General features: G+C 45.7%; 2 protein-coding genes across 13 annotated transcripts in view; one reads left to right on the top strand and one right to left on the bottom strand.

The window, feature by feature from the left end:
- Positions 1–943: 943 nt before the first annotated feature.
- LOC135525782 (creatine kinase, testis isozyme-like) lies at positions 944–5,354 on the top strand. Of its 2 annotated transcripts, XM_064953629.1 has the most exons (8): positions 944–1,059; positions 1,772–1,973; positions 2,803–2,957; positions 3,093–3,225; positions 3,748–3,919; positions 4,212–4,335; positions 4,485–4,674; positions 5,049–5,354. In XM_064953629.1, exons 2-8 carry the CDS (start codon positions 1,781–1,783, stop codon positions 5,225–5,227), a joined length of 1,146 nt encoding a protein of 381 aa, XP_064809701.1. In that variant the 5' UTR covers positions 944–1,059; positions 1,772–1,780; the 3' UTR covers positions 5,228–5,354. The 2 variants fall into 2 exon arrangements, with proteins under 2 accessions (XP_064809701.1, XP_064809702.1); XM_064953630.1 differs by lacking the exon at positions 944–1,059 and having other exon boundaries at positions 1,747–1,973.
- Positions 5,355–5,425: 71 nt separating this feature from the next.
- The window catches only part of LOC135525778 (MAP/microtubule affinity-regulating kinase 3-like), a 36,605-nt gene continuing 25,580 nt past the window's right edge, over positions 5,426–16,450 (bottom strand). Inside the window, exons 9-20 of one of the 11 annotated variants that reach the window (XM_064953622.1) lie at positions 16,192–16,332; positions 14,875–14,974; positions 13,621–13,733; positions 13,378–13,525; positions 13,060–13,262; positions 12,833–12,957; positions 10,071–10,337; positions 9,505–9,531; positions 8,289–8,368; positions 8,067–8,120; positions 6,470–6,514; positions 6,080–6,123 (exon numbers count right to left, since the gene is read on the bottom strand). In XM_064953622.1, coding sequence (XP_064809694.1) covers positions 8,068–8,120; positions 8,289–8,368; positions 9,505–9,531; positions 10,071–10,337; positions 12,833–12,957; positions 13,060–13,262; positions 13,378–13,525; positions 13,621–13,733; positions 14,875–14,974; positions 16,192–16,332 — 1,257 coding nt within the window. In that variant the 3' untranslated portion in view covers positions 6,080–6,123; positions 6,470–6,514; position 8,067. Of the gene's footprint in view, positions 6,124–6,469; positions 6,515–8,066; positions 8,121–8,288; positions 8,369–9,504; positions 9,532–10,070; positions 10,338–12,832; positions 12,958–13,059; positions 13,263–13,377; positions 13,526–13,620; positions 13,734–14,874; positions 14,975–16,191; positions 16,333–16,450 lie in introns of all 11 variants that reach the window. The other 10 variants (XM_064953620.1, XM_064953621.1, XM_064953625.1 and 7 more) reach the window with 10 other exon arrangements.

Raw genomic sequence — 16,450 nt, 5'->3', positions numbered from 1 at the left:
CACCATTGACAATTTATTGCCTTAACTCCCTTATCTTACCTCATTTGCACTCACTGTATATCGACTTTTTGTTTCTTTTTTTTCTACTGTATTATTGACTGTATGTTTTGTTTATTCCATGTGTAACTCTGTGTTGTTGTATGTGTCGAATTGCTATGCTTTATCTTGGCCAGGTCGCAGTTGCAAATGAGAACTTGTTCTCAACTAGCCTACCTGGTTAAATAAAGGTGAAATAAAATTTTAAAAATGTAAAAATATATATGGCTCTAGTTAGGCCAAAGAGTTCATATAATTTAACATTGTGGAAAAAAATCCCACATTTAAATTCAACTGTTGTTATATGATATCAGTAGCAAGGCTATACAATAAGAGAAAATGTGTAATTACCAATGATTTATATACACACTAGATTACTTATAAGGGGCGCTATGTTGAAGCCACCGCACCACCATCTCCGCACTCCTCCTCTACACCGTTGTAAAACATATTTGTTTTTGCCACATGTAATATATTACAGACACCTTAATGCATACTTAAAAATTATATTATGTGAGCTAAACATAAAAATAACAAATACAAATATTTTCCTTAAAGTATTTAGTTTTTAGATTACTAGTGTTACTGTCCCCACTACAAAAATAATAAATACTTAAATACGTGTAATTTTGTCCATTTAATTGAAATACTGTAGAATTCCATTCATTCCTATGGAGGCCATTCTGACCATTCTGAAGTGCCAATATGGCCGACCGCTGGCTTCAAAAACTCTCAATGGCCAATACATAGCATCAGCAGCAATCGAGGGTAGATATAGGCTACATCATTAGTAAAGAAAGACCAAAGGAACATATGAAAACTGCAATCTCGTATAGCCTAATAATCGACAAATAGATGGACTACAAATACTGACCAATGGGAGCAGAGTTCGACTACTATAAAGAACCATCTCCAAGAACATTTTCCACGGGAGAGCCAAATAACGTCAGTGATTGCTCGCCACCGTCGGAAAAATAGGTCTCGTTGTGTCTTCCCCCTAGTAGTGACCAGCCTCGGCAGCAGGTAGGACCACTATTTCTACTCGTTCAGGATGACATTCATTGATCAGAATGGCATAAGTCGTTTTAACCCCAAATCAGCTCATTGTGACTAAGCAAGTACTTGGTTTTTAACAGAGGCGACATTTTATTGGCTATTTGTGGCCATCCATATATATTTTTCATATTCCGTGAACATTTCGATAACAATAGACAATGAAAACAATTGTATAACGCCTGTAGCCGTGTTCGAGCGCGAGACCCCGTTATTTTGAATATCTTGCTTTGGTCTGTTACAATCTCGCATAGCCTGCCCTACATTTTCTTCTTTCAGGGGCTGAGTGATTTGGTTATATGATTTCCAACATGATCACACTCATTTACCACTCCAGTCTAGAGCTCTATAAAATAGTTATTCGGATTGGAATGACGATACTGCGCAATCTTTGGCATTTGACTGGAGTTCCATCACTCCACCTCTCCAGAGGACAAAGCATATTTTTTCCTTTATCAACTGCCTGTCGACATCTGCCTATACTCGTGTGATTGTCGTTCAGTGCGGTGACTGCGGTCGGACATCATTGGTGCGGTCGCTACTTTGCATTGCGCATATTCAGCCTTGCACTCGCACGCACCTGATAAAAACCAAGTATTTGACTGAGTTATGTCGTATGCCTATTTGTAGTATTTTCAAGATCACATTCACCAGTTTTTACGCCACTCCGTGTTGCGTCCAGGGATCAGCCATGCCGTTCGGAAACACCCACAACGCGCTAAAGATGAAGTACCCTTCTAGTGAGGAGTACCCAGATCTCAGCCAGCACAATAATCATATGGCCAAGATCTTGACTCCTGCCATCTACGAGCGTCTGAGGAGCAAACAAACGCCCAGTGGTTTTACATTGGATGATGTCATTCAAACCGGGATTGATAACCCAGGTAAAGACCCACGCAGCTTTCAACCATTAAGCCATCTGTTCTGCCTCTTAAATGTGTGTTTAGTGAGGGCATGCCATTTTGTTCTGCACGGTAACCTTGCCGATGGGTAATATAACCCTATGAAAGTATGTCTTCAAGTGGAATGTTGCAGGTATTCCATTGGCCTGCATCAGTACCAAACTCTCAAAGCACAATGTGGCGTTGATTGGTTTCAGATAACCTTTTTATTTCTGCTGTTATCCAGCAGGGGTCAAGCATCACTTAGGAATAATGCTTATTGGTCAAGCATACTATACTAATAACTTAGCAATATGGAAATCATCATAGGTTGTCACTGCAATTAGTGATGATCTGGGACTCCATATGAACTGAAATAGTATAGCCTAACCATTTTTTGAGGGGAAATGAGTAGTGTCCATATGCATTTTTAAGCATAGCAGGTGGCTTCCCCTTACCCTGTAGAATGTGTTTTGTTGTTGTTCAGCAATGATAAAATGGTCAAACAGACCATCAAGAGGCTGTCTGTCGCCTGATGAGTTCCCTGACCTAGGCCAGCACAACAACCATATGGCCAAGGTCTTAACCCAGAACATGTTCACCAAACTCGGAGACCGTGCCACCGCCAACGGCTTCACCATAGATGGTGTCATTCAGACGGGGTTGATATTCCTGGTAAAACTAACCCATCCGGAGTCTATCGACTCTGCCTGTATAGAGCTTGATGAAATGCTAACTATTGAGTGAGGTTGTCACTGTTTAATCTGTCATGCTCTACAATTAGTTTCCTAATTGAATCCATCCCGGATGAATTTTTCTCCCCCCATTCCAGGCCATCCCTTCATCATGACTGTGGGATGTGTGGCTGGAGATGAGGAGACATACGAGGTCTTCAAGGAGCTGCTGGATCCCATCATTGAGGACAGACATGGAGGATACAAGCCTACAGACAAGCACAAGACCGACCTCAACCCAAACAACCTGAAGGTACTGCCCTTTAAATGGGTCCCTGGTTGACAGTGGTTTGAGACTCATGTTCAACAGTGTACACTGCAGGGAAGTTGACCAGTATTGATAAGTCACAGAGAATTCAGAACTCAACTTTGGTGTCTGTTTTCACAGGGTGGAGATGACCTGGACCCCAACTACGTCCTTAGCTCCCGTGTCCGAACAGGAAGGAGCATCCGGGGGTTCTGTCTGCCCCCACACTGCAGCCGTGGAGAGCGAAGGGGCGTTGAGAAAATGTCTGTTGAAGGTACTCACCTAAACCCACCCAAAGGGGGCTGGGGCTCTGAGTGGATGCCATTCTAGAACGATGCCTGGTCCCTGATGCAACATTACTGCGTAAAGAGTCCCCTCTAGTGGTGAACTATGTGAATGTATTTCTACATCTGTTACTGACCGGAAAGGATTGCTTTAGACCAGGGGTGTCTGTCACTTTGCCCAGGAGCTGCATTTGGTTATATTTCCCAGCTGTCAACATTTGGAAAAATTGGTCCTCTATCGTTTTTGGAATTTGATGCTCCCTGAATGAATGTCTAGGTTCAATTTTGGTGAATATTAGCGAGCTGGACACAGTCTCAGACATGTCATTTCTATTGGTTAGTTTTCCCCACCCGCAGGTGGTTTTATTCAAACCACCCGTGGGCCGGATTGGACCCCATCGCTAGTTGTATGGTTGTAACGTGGTTGTAACGTGATCAGATTCGTGAAAGCCATGTAATGGAGTCTCATCCAGTAACCTCAGACAATGTATCTGACATCTGTTCCTCTGCAGCTCTGGACTCCCTGTCCGGTGACCTGAAGGGGAAGTACTACGCCCTGAAAAACATGACAGATGCCGAGCAGCAGCAGCTGATTGATGACCACTTCCTGTTTGATAAGCCAGTGTCTCCTCTGCTGCTGGCCTCTGGCATGGCCCGGGACTGGCCCGATGGCAGGGGGATCTGGTAAGACAGTGATTTCCCATTCCCAAACTTGATGTCCTCAAAGGCATTACAATTTGGTTTTGTTCTTACTCACGGAAGTCATTCTTACTTTCTATCCTCTCCAACCTATTCAAGTACATGACTGCCAAAAGGGATAGGAAATGTAGTTACCCTCAAACTAGGTGTTCCTAAATCTTTGCTAAGTCGAAGGGAAAAAGTTCATAATAGTTTATATGCTGGCGGTAGCTTCATAAGCCACTGTCCATGACCTTGTCAGAGGACCATAGAACATTTATTTATTCTAATCTTCAAGGCACAATGATACCAAGACCTTCCTGGTTTGGGTCAACGAGGAGGACCACCTGCGTGTCATCTCCATGCAGAAGGGTGGCAACATGAAGGAGGTGTTCAACCGTTTCTGTACTGGCCTCACAAAGGTAAGGGAATATCTGAGGAATACATTCATAAGGCTTTGATAATGAAATATGAATCATAATTTGCCATATTCATGTGTAAAAACACACTGGCAATGATCAATGTTTGTATTCTTTTTTTTCTTAATTTGACCCCCAAATCTCTTCCTCAGATTGAAACCCTGTTCAAAGATAAGGGCACTTCATTCATGTGGAACGAGCACTTAGGCTACGTGCTCACCTGCCCATCCAACCTGGGAACAGGGCTGCGTGCTGGAGTCCACGTCAAGATCCCCAACATGAGCAAGCACGCCAAATTCGAGGAGGTACTCAAGAGGCTAAGGCTTCAGAAACGTGGAACAGGTACAGAAAATGTTTCATTACTGAACCAGATACCTAATTGTGTTTGCTGTTCTGTTGCTCAGGGTAACTTACAAGCACATTAAGACTGTAAAATGACCAACACTAGCAATAGTTCTAGCATTCCTCTAAAATGATTTTTGTAGCTTTGTTAAAGGAGGAAATATTCACCCATTTTGAATTGTATGTCCTCATATGATGCAAAACTCATCAAACGGCTGTATTTCTGCCTGCTTGCACAGTGATGGCTCCGATATACATGGAAACATGAAATGACCCCAGGAATGGATCGAGCATTGCTCAGATGCACCAAAACGATACAATGTTCAAAATGGGTGAATCTTTCTTCAGTCCCTCTTCTGATGTCTCTATTTCAGGTGGAGTGGACACCGCAGCCGTGGGTGGCACCTTCGACATCTCCAATGCCGATCGCCTGGGATTCTCCGAGGTGGAGCTGGTGCAGATGGTTGTGGATGGAGTCAAGCTGCTGGTTGAGATGGAGAAGAAGCTGGAGAAAGGCCAGTCTATCGACAACATCATGCCCGCCCAGAAGTGAAAACTCTTGTGATTGCTTCCCTTTGCCATCTGAATGAATGTGTGACACTATCCCGGAATGCACTTACTCTCTCACAAGGTCATCTATCATTGTGATAGTGGATCTGAAAATAAAAAAACTGTTTCAATCCATGTTTCTTTCTTTCCCATCTTTGATGAAGTTGCACATCCTCAGATTAGAATTTAAATATGCCACGAGTCAAGTTTACAGAATTTTATTGAGACACTGGTGATCTTACCATGTGAGCATTTACATGAACTCCATCTCTTATATATTCTTTGAAGTTAAAGAAATTGTGTATAACAATGTGTGGCTGTCTTGAAAGTCAGATTCATTATTTACTCTGAAAAGGTTAACTTTCATGAGATGACAAATGCTATTTTAGTCAATTTTCTCAGTATGACAAACCATATACAACTCCTTGATGACCAGATTATATACTGTAGTTATTAGTAATTCAGTGATTATTGCCACACTCATTCAATACATACTCAGTATTTTGTAAAAAAAAGATTGTACAGCTTATACTTTCTAGATATAGTTTTACCCTTTTTGTTCATAGCTTTAACTCATTGGCGACTTTGGAAGCAATGTTTTTAAAAGCGATGGATGAGCCTGATATCCTCTTGAATCTCACGCCATTGAGGGAGAGGCGGGGCAGCTTGCACACCTCCATCACCCATTGGACCAGGTTCTCAGCATCGCCATGGACACAGAGCAGCAGGAAACACTCTTGCTGTTCATAGTCACAATTGTTGGCCTCGAGCACCTTGCGTATCTCCCGCATGATGTCACAAGGCTCCATGGAGCTGGTGGTCCTCATACTCCAAGTGAATCTGAGGGAGCGGGGTTCACCGTCTTTACTTTCCCCTTTCTGATCCCCAGGTACATGGCGACTGGTAGGAAGGAGATAGGAAAAAGTTGAATTCACTAAAGCTGCGCAGTTTCCTATCTCTATAACATAGTATTTACTTCAATCTGCTTTAAAGGGTCTTCCATGAATATGCAAGGTGTTGATCAAAGGGTCAATTAGCAGAGCATGCAATAAACAGATGGTCATGAAGCACCATGCACATTAGGAGGGGCACAACACTCAATGAGGAAACCAGAATGATCTGAAATAACCACATCCATAGGGAAAAGGTGAGGCATGGGTAAACCCTATGAATTGACGGAGTGAAGTGATATCAAGCCTATAGTCACAGGAATATCAGGCTGAGAAAGCAACAACCTACACCTCACCTTGAGCTCTCAAATCTCCCGTTTCTTTCAAACTCGGTTGAGACTCTGTGACAGTTGAGGGAGCAGAGCAAGATTAGAAGAAAAGTGAGAAAAAAAAACACTAAATGTGAACTTCCAAAGAGAGTATTTTGTCATTTCAAGAACAACAGATAACACTGATATATAGTGTGAATATATATTGAAAGATATATAACATGTATATTATACGGAGTTATAAAAACAAGAAAGCCACCAAGGTTACTATAACCTCATTATGGAAGTATTGACATGAAACCTGTGCACTGATCAGTCTCGTTGGTGTTCAAACTTTCTTGCTTCTTTAACACAAAATAAAAACGAGAGCAAAGGAACTAAAAAAGTGCTTAAACAGATGACAGAGCAAGGGGATACAGGAATGGAAATGTGTTGAATGATGGTATGACAGCTTGGTGACGTGAAGAGATTCACCCCAACATGACAAAAACAAAATCATACAGTGGAACTACATTCCACACACCCACACGTTTGCACACACAATTATGCTGTGTTCGTAGCCAAGTGGGAAGTGGGAATTTACCACATACGACTGGAAAAAATCCACTTCAACAGACCTCAAACTGGAAATTACTAGTGGGAAACTCGTCTATCATCCTGAGGTCACTTCTCTCATTCTGACATCACCTTCTAAATAAATGACCTCGATAACAGCAGTTAAATGCAACAAAACATTATTTATAAAAAGCTATGTTTTTTTTAACACTATAATTTGTTTATGATTTACACAGCTTGTTGGCCATTAGCCAATCAGTGTTTCTCAATTAGTTAAAATCATGTGAATGATCCAACTGTTTACGACTTCACAACTGGTAAATTCCACTTTGTTACGAACGCAGCATTTGGGTCAGTGCATGCAGACTGGGGCTATTGTGGGAGGACTCATGCGGTCTACTCTAGAGGTTGACAGACAGCAGAACAGTCCTGTGTTTCTTCTCTCGGCGTGACACTGGATATGTTTAAAGAATTCATATTTGTATTTTTTTTAATGTAATCTTTGTTTAACTAGTCAGTTAAGAATACATTCTTATGTACAATGATGGCCTAGGAACAGTGGGTTAACTGCCTTGTTCAAGGGCAGAACGACGGATTTTTACCTTGTCAGCTCGGGGATTTGATCTAGCAACCTTTCGGTTACTGGCCCAACTAGGCTGCCTGCCGCCCCAAAGAAGAGGGGGGTTGGTTAAAAAGACAATCAGGCAACCAGTCATAGGGCCATTGTAGACAGGGACTGCATACCAGGTCCACAGACCCTAATGAGTTTTGGGCTCCACACATGCAGACTAGCCTTGAAATGATTCTACAGGAGGGTAGAGGAAGTTAGATTCCTGGAGGGGTATTAGTTAGTGGGCAAGGTAGCAGCCTCAAGCCAGGGGGATGAGGGACACAAAAAGGTCTGAGACTATCTGGGACAGGGAGAGGGGTTGGGAGTGTCTGTCACATACACATACTGGAGAGAAGGGAATGTGACTATGTTGGGGTGTGTATACAAATTCCTTCTTTCCACACAGAACTCTGACACACTAACTCTTGTGGGGACATAAGGGTTGAAATGATCCCTTACTCTAGGTCTCCATCTGCGACTTCCTACAATTCTCTATATCTTCCGCTGCTGAATCTGGAAGAAAAAATGGATTCTGAAAAAAGCTTGTATTTTTTTACGGATATATGAAAAGAGAAAGAAACTTGATGTACGATATGATCACAGGCCGATGATGCCAGGATGACAAGGAAGAAGAAAAAGGGGGAGAAAAGAGGGGGAGGTGTGGGTGAACAGAAGACTTACTAAGAGTCTTTGCTCCCTGGGCAGAAGGGACGGCAGGCCCTGATTTGGCCGTCTGCCGTTTGGTCGGGTCAATACTGACCCTGAAGGGAGGAAGAGCAGTGAAAAGGTCCAAGGTTAAAGGGCACAGAAAGGTCAGGGAAACATGGGCACACAGCAGTACAATAGTGAGGAGAAGAGTGAAGGGAGGGAACAGAGACCAAAGCGCATTGCCTACTACTGAGACAAGAGACATCCTTCCCTACACTTAAACCAATCGTTTCCAAGATGTTACTCTGTGCAGAAATAAGAATCAACAGAGAAATGAAATGAGTGACAAGGACCTGGCGAATGAAGAAATATGGAAGGGTTGCAAAAGGTGACAACTTCCGAGATGTAGAACTCCTGGTAGCCACTAGATGTCAGTGTGTCACTTAATCAGACTGAAGAACAGAAGGTTATGTCTGAAGAGGTGGTATGGTGGGAGAGCTTTGCCTTTTGTCCCAGCTTTGTAAACAACATATCCTGAACTGCCAGACCATCTGCTTGTAAATGTTTACAAATTGATGTATCAAGACATAAATCCCTCTGATCTTGCTCATCAGAACGCCTGGTTCACAAAAAGTATTTCACAACCCTCTCGGTTCCCAACAAGACAACACGACTCCACAAACCAATATTACAAATTGAAGTTCCCAAAGCCTTATAAACAATAATTCTTATCTTTACACTCTATATCCTGCATCGCCACATCACAAAGACGATCACATTCCTACCAGCCAGCAAAGTTATTATCCGGAGCATTGGTCACAACTAATAAGATACAGCAAAATCCAATTATGGACATAGATAAAGACAAGTTAGAATAGACAAATAGAATCTGTCTACCTTTCAAGCACAGATCTGTCTACATAAAAAACACAAACTTACCTGGAACAACAGTTCAATACAGATCAATCATGACTTTGTGAAAAACAAATTCGAATCAACAAGACCGTCTCCACCGCATGCATTGGAAATTGATTAGTGTCAAACTTTCTGTTGGCTGTTGATGGATTTTTTAACTGACCGACCGAGAGGGCAACACTGCCCTTACAATCTAACCCATCGTTAACTCCAGAAGCCTAAGGCCAATCACTGTCACAAAACAGAGGTTCTAAGCAGTATGTCAGCTCCAGCTTGTCCTAGTACTGGTTTTAGTTGATTAATTGCACACACTGAAGGTAATAGGGGGTCCTACCTTTTCGTAAACCCAAATGAAATGTTTCTACAACAGAATCAGCAAACACACAGAAACAGTGAAATGAGGCAAGAAACTGAAAGAAGATGATTGGTTGAAACTTGAAATGAGTGAACAGAAACAGGGTGGTTGGAATCAATGGCGAGGAGGAGAAGGTTCAAATGACAGATGTTGATTTCTATTCCTCATGTCAGGTTAGTCTCGGGACAACCCCGAATTGTTGACAGTAGCCTGGCTGCCTGTCTGAGATGTGTTCAATCTCCTCAGTCTGGACAAAAATTCAAGTGGGTTTTCCCTGCTGGTTTACACTTGAGGTATGTTTAATTTGATGTCTTTCTCAGACTGGCACTCAGGCTACGTTATCAGTGTTTCTAGAACAATCTATTGTTAGTAGGACTGTGGATGTTCCACTCAATGTGACGCATGATACTAAAAAGCACACCTTTCAAAGCCCACTCAGAAGGATTAAAAACAAACCATATAACTAGATATAGTCATAGTATATTTTAGGGGCTTGGACTCATAGTTGAATTGAGTGGCATGGAGCTGTAGTCCCTGACACCTACCTGCGTGTGAGTTTGGAGGTGAGTTTAGAGAAGAGGTTACTGGAGCCGCGGCTGCGGGTCTGGGAAAGGGGAGCTATGTCTGGGGACAGGGTGGGTGAGGCTGGGGGCCCGTTGTAGGTGGCCGTGCGGCGCTCCTTCAGCTGACCACTGTGGAAGGTGCTGCGGCTCGCCGTGCCTCGTGGGAAACGTAGTCTGTCTGGCGTGGTGGCGCTGGTGATGCTGTGGGTGGATACCACGGGGTTCCGCTGGCCAGGAGACACGGCCACACTGCAGGGAGGACGGAGGGAAGAGATCAGACGGAGAAGAAAGACAAACACCTGGCTGTACATACCAGTTCTATGCATAGAATCACCAGCTGGGCCATTATCATATCAACAGAACCTTACCTTCAAGTCCTAAATTCTAAAATGACATCTGATCTGTGTCAATAATGTTAATTTAGAGTTATTCTAGTAGTTCACTATAGTGTGATATTGTTGAAGTGAGTTGGAGTCCTAATATCCAGATAGTCACTCCATGTTTCACCAAACAATATTCTAATACAGGTTTGGATAGTCAAGCCAGAGGTAGGTAGTAGAGCTGCCAGTGCTAGACCAGGACCAGGGCCAGACCAGGACCAGGGCCAGACCAGGGCCAGACCAGGGATCACAGATCCAAGCAGATGATGAAGGAAAAATTGGGGAACAGAGGAGTGTGTATAATAAAGGGTGGGGCTGTCTCCTACAAGAGGTTAGAGAGAGGGAGAGATGACATCATCACAACGGTTAGAGATGGAGTCCATGAAAGGGATGCATGTGGGAGCCTTGTCGTGGGTTAGAGAGGGCCTGAGACAGTGAGACAGGTCTACACATGGGAGGTGAGAGGTCAGACAGACAGTTGGAGGCCCTGCCTGCCGTCTTACAGAAGTCCAGAGTGCAGTGGGAGTGGGGCAGTGTGGCCCAGTCTGAGTCTGGGTCAGAAGCCTGGTACATCAGCTGGACGAGCCAGTCAACACGGGGGCAAAGCCAGAGGACGAGCTAATCCTCACACAGGCATACGTCTCAATCATACTGGGACACGACCAGACCACGAAGAAACCAGAAAGATAGGAGATAGGAAAAAAGGGCCAAAAAAGAGAAGCGGTGGTGAGGAAGTAGAGAAGCGGTGGTGAGGAAGTAGAGAAGTGATGGTGAGGAAGTAGAGAAGCGATGGTGAGGAAGTAGAGAAGCGACGGGGGGAAGTAGAGAAGCGACGGTGAGGAAGTAGAGAAGCGATGGTGAGGAAGTAGAGAAGCGATGGTGAGGAAGTAGAGAAGCGATGGTGAGGAAGTAGAGAAGCGATGGTGAGGAAGTAGAGAAGCGATGGGGAGGAAGTAGAGAAGCGGTGGTGAGGAAGTAGAGAAGCGGTGGTGAGGAAGTAGAGAAGCGGTGGTGAGGAAGTAGAGAAGCGGTGGTGAGGAAGTAGAGAAGCGGTGGGGAGGAAGTAGAGAAGCGATGGGGAGGAAGTAGAGAAGCGATGGGGAGGAAGTAGAGAAGCGATGGTGAGGAAGTAGAGAAGCGGTGGTGAGGAAGTAGAGAAGCGATGGGGAGGAAGTAGAGAAGCGATGGGAAGGAAGTAGAGAAGCGATGGTGAGGAAGTAGAGAAGCGATGGTGAGGAAGTAGAGAAGCGATGGTGAGGAAGTAGAGAAGTGATGGTGAGGAAGTAGAGAAGCGACGGGGGAAGTAGAGAAGCGACGGTGAGGAAGTAGAGAAGCGATGGTGAGGAAGTAGAGAAGCGGTGGGGAGGAAGTAGAGAAGCGATGGGGAGGAAGTAGAGAAGCGATGGTGAGGAAGTAGAGAAGCGATGGTGAGGAAGTAGAGAAGCGATGGGGAGGAAGTAGAGAAGCGATGGTGAGGAAGTAGAGAAGCGGTGGTGAGGAAGTAGAGAAGCGGTGGTGAGGAAGTAGAGAAGCGATGGGAAGGAAGTAGAGAAGCGAGGGGGGAGTAGAGAAGCGACGGGGGAAAGTAGAGCAGCGACGTGGGGAAAGTAGAGCAGCGCCGGGGGGGGAAGTAGAGAAGCGACGGGGGGAAGTAGAGAAGCGACGGGGGGAAAGTAGAGAAGCGACGGGGGGAAAGTAGAGAAGCAACGGGGGGGGGAAGTAGAGAAGCGACGGGGGGGAAGTAGAGAAGCGACGGTGAGGAAGTAGAGAAGCGACGGTGAGGAAGTAGAGAAGCGACGGTGAGGAAGTAGAGAAGCGATGGTGAGGAAGTAGAGAAGCGATGGTGAGGAAGTAGAGAAGCGATGGGGAGGAAGTAGAGAAGCGATGGGGAGGAAGTAGAGAAGCGGTGGTGAGGAAGTAGAGAAGCGGTGGTGAGGAAGTAGAGAAGCGATGGGAAGGAAGTGGAAGGGATTAGAGAAGCTACGGGGGGAAAGTAGAGCAGCGACGGGGGGGAAAGTAGAGAAGCGACGGGGGAAAGTAGAGAAGCGACGGGGGAAAGTAGAGAAGCGACGGGGGAAAGTAGAGAAGCGACGGGGGAAAGTAGAGAAGCGACGGGGGAAGTAGAGAAGCGACGGGGGAAGTAGAGAAGCGACGGGGGGGGGAGTAGAAGAAGAGGACAACATTGAGGATATTTCTCCCCTGGAGGCCTGGTCTTGTTTTTCTTCAATAACTTCTCTCAATATTAACAGTATTGATACACATAGTTCTCTCCTCTGTGCCCCTGGGGGGAATAACAGTGAAGGTGCTGTGTTGAATGCTGTGGAAAACACAGGGAACACAGTAAAATTCTAGCCTGTTCCTTACCTGTTCTCCTTCCCATTGGGAATGACAGATAGACAGTCCATAGCGTTCCTGTCGCTGCACACATACGTGTTCCTCCTCGTCATCCCGTCAGAGCCACTGTTATTCTGCAGGGTGGAACAGAAACTCTGAAATCACAAATCATCAAATCGGAATGGAGGATTCATCCCCACTTCAACTGTAAGAATATGTTATACAATTGATAATGGGATGGAATAGCAGACACTCACGTTGGGAACAGTGATAACCCCCTTCCTGCCATTGGGAATATCAGCCTTGTTGGGGTTGTTGGCGTTCCCCAGCAAGGGGCTGGGTGGGGGAACACAGCGCCCCCCGGGAACACTGCGCCCTCCCTCCTCTTTGATGTTGTTTTCGGCCGTGCTGGTCTGACTCCTCTTAGGGTGTCCTGAACCTGGGAGAACATTCTGACCCACTGAAGAAGAGAAAGAAAACGAGGAAGAGAGGAAATGGTAGAGCTGAAACACATTTGTCAAAGATGGGAATTCCCTCTAAATGGTTGTTAATGACTGACTGATAGAGTGCCTCACCCTGATCACTGTAGCGTCTCTGTTTCTGGTTGGAGGAGACGCTCCGCTGGACTTTGAGGTGTGAGGGGGACTGGCCATTGAGCTCGCTGGTGGGCCGGGGTTTAGCCAGGGACAGGTTGCTGCTGGAGGTTGAAACACTGGGCTCCAGCTAGGTCAAAGGTTACACACACACACATTTAAAAGATTGGACACTAATGGATATACTAAGCACTAGACCACAACTATCCATAGTGTTGCTCTGACCTCAGAAGACTTCCTCCCCAGCAGTAGGTAGGTGGCAGTGATCTCATCATACTTCATCTTGGCCAGAGACTCCTGGATCTCCTCTGGAGAGAAGCCCATCCCCACCATTATATCTGGAACAGTACAGAGACATGAGTTCACATATACAGCCCTGGCCTCCACAAGCATTGTCAACAACTGTCTTATTTTAAGGGACCTTTCATTTAAATGAATTGACCCCAATCCTGCAGCCCAAAATGGCTGCCATAATACCAGAAAGGTCTTTATTCGCCAGTATCAGCAACCAATCGCAGTCCACATCCTTAGTGTGTTCTACATAGATATAAACAATTCATAAGCAATTATGCACTCTTGCTCCTCTGACTCATTTAAAGCAAACATATTATATCTTCCTTTTTCACCATAACGACAAAAGATCTTTCACCACTTAATAAATGTAGCAGCAACCTCATCATGCGAGTGGGTCATTGCATTCTAGCTCAGGTGTCATCACCCGGCCCCCCTCCTCCCTCTCGCCCCATCCGTCAGCAGAGGACAGGTGATGCAAGCAGCACAGCGGGGGTGGAAGTGATTGGTTGGGAGGCAGAGGAAGATGGGGGATTACACCCCCACTGCACTACGTGCATCACATTGAGAGGAGCATGCCAGGTGGGGAAGCTCCCAGAGTGACAGTTCCACCATACATCAGCTCCCTCTATCCATCTCCCCGCTATACAGTGCTCCACAATCAATGTGTTCAGGCAAATCAGGCATCACCAAACCCACTGAGGAGTCAGTGCTTCTCCACTGGGTGAACGAGATTGGGAACGCCCTGAAACGTGATCTCTCTCCACTAGACTACAGAGCCCTCAGTGAAACATGTGCTCCATTTCATCCCTCCCTCCAGCCCGCTCTCTTTCTCTCTGTGCTAGGTGACTGGCAGCTCCCTCTAACCAACGTGCTCTGACAGAGATCCCAGCTGCTGTTATGCAATACCCCCACACTCCAAAGGACATCTTTCAGCATGTACACCCTCTCTCCCCCTCCCTCTATCCCTTAGTGCTTTTATCCAGGCCAAGATGTGGAGGTTCTCTCTGTCTCGTGTCTCTCCCTCTCGGAGGCTCCTGCAGAAGTAGTTTTTATGCTGCGTTTTATCTTTTCCTTTTGAAAACTGTAAAGTGCTTAAATACTGAGAGCGATTATGTTGCAGTGCTGCTGCCTACACACGTTAAGAGTTCGTGAAGCTCAAAAACAATAGTTTTCTCCTCTTAGTACCTATTCTCTTCTGATCTGCGATGTCCTGTTCTGGTTCTACGAAAGGCTTGAGCTCGTCCTCTTCCGATCCCGCATTGATCCAGCGGTCTTTCATGATTTGCTGAAATAAAATGTTTAAAAAAAAAAAGAGTCCTCATAGAACAGGGTCCTTTTACTACAGGGTCCTATCCTCATGATCACAGGGTGGGTGGGTGGGGGGGGGGTTCTTTTCTTAAATCCACTTAAAGGTTCACTTATTTCACCTCATTGCACTCAAAAAACAAATTGAATTGTGATTTCCCCTAAAAATAAGAATTGGAAAAGAGATTTTGATTTGAATCAATGCTACACTGTTTGAAAGCTGAATCGTCATTTAAAGTCAGTCTAATCTAATTCTCAAACAAACTCACCAATCAATTGGGCGGTCGTGTACGATGGGTTTACAAGATAATGATAATAGGAAATGTTCAACCACGAGGCCGATATCTGTTCTAAATGACATCTTTCAATGCAGAACTGTATGTAATCTGAACTTCTAGTGTGAAGAGGGATGAGGATGGATATGAGCACACAATGTGAACATACAGAAACCAAGACAACTATGTGCTGTGCCTGCATTTCGCTCTGCCTAAAACTCAGAAAACAAGAAAGATAAAAACAAGAGGGATCATGAATTATGTATTGTGCCAACAGAGGAGAGAAAGAGAATGGAGAATATATAATCAGCACAAAAAGAGAGGATGAGTGTCGAGCAGATGCCAGCCCAAGGGATGGAGAGGTGGATGGATGGACAGATGGCAGGCAGACGGATGGAGAGATGGCAGGCAGGCGGATGGAGAGATGGCAGGCAGGCGGATGGAGAGATGGCAGGCAGGCGGATGGAGAGATGGCAGGCAGATGGAGAGATGGCAGGCAGGCAGATGGAGAGATGGCAGGCAGGCGGATGGAGAGATGGCAGGCAGGCGGATGGAGAGATGGCAGGCAGGCGGATGGAGAGAGATGGCAGGCAGGCGGATGGAGAGATGGCAGGCAGGCAGATGGAGAGATGGCAGGCAGGCGGATGGAGAGATGGCAGGCAGGCGGATGGAGAGATGGCAGGCAGGCGGATGGAGAGATGGCAGGCAGGCGGATGGAGAGATGGCAGGCAGGCGGATGGAGAGATGGCAGGCAGGCGGATGGAGAGATGGCAGGCAGGCGGATGGAGAGATGGCAGGCAGGCGGATGGAGAGATGGCAGGCAGGCGGATGGAGAGATGGCAGGCAGGCGGATCGACAGATGGCAGGCAGGCAGATCGACAGATGGCAGATGGACGGAGAGAATAAAGTGTTGAATATTTACATTTTCGCTGTCCTCCCTCACCTCGAGAGTCCCCCGCTTGGCCGGGTTGAGCACCAGGAAGCGCTTGAGGAGGTTCTCGCAGTCTGTGGACATGTAGAAGGGGATACGATATTTCCCCCTCAGAACCCTCTCCCTAAGCTCCTACAGAGAGACGGACAGGGAGAAAGAGTGAGTGAGGACATCTTATCTCAAGTTTTACCCCTATGTTTCACTGACTATGTATCTCCCACAGACAAAGGAACTGAGTATGGAAGTATTT

The sequence above is a fragment of the Oncorhynchus masou genome, chromosome 32, assembly GCF_036934945.1.
Source record: "Oncorhynchus masou masou isolate Uvic2021 chromosome 32, UVic_Omas_1.1, whole genome shotgun sequence".
NCBI classification, from domain to species: Eukaryota; Metazoa; Chordata; class Actinopteri; order Salmoniformes; family Salmonidae; genus Oncorhynchus; species Oncorhynchus masou.
The sequence above is the reverse complement of the archived record's forward strand: the minus strand, read 5'-3'. Positions and strand labels throughout refer to the sequence as shown.

Bases quoted from the DNA above. Each gene is read 5' to 3' on its own strand.
- LOC135525782 (XM_064953629.1), top strand. From the start codon at position 1,781: ATGCCGTTCGGAAACACCCACAACGCGCTAAAGATGAAGTACCCTTCT. The intron at 1,974-2,802 runs GTAAAGACCCAC...CCCCCATTCCAG, and splicing joins AACCGGGATTGATAACCCAG to GCCATCCCTTCATCATGACT. The intron at 2,958-3,092 runs GTACTGCCCTTT...CTGTTTTCACAG, and splicing joins TCAACCCAAACAACCTGAAG to GGTGGAGATGACCTGGACCC.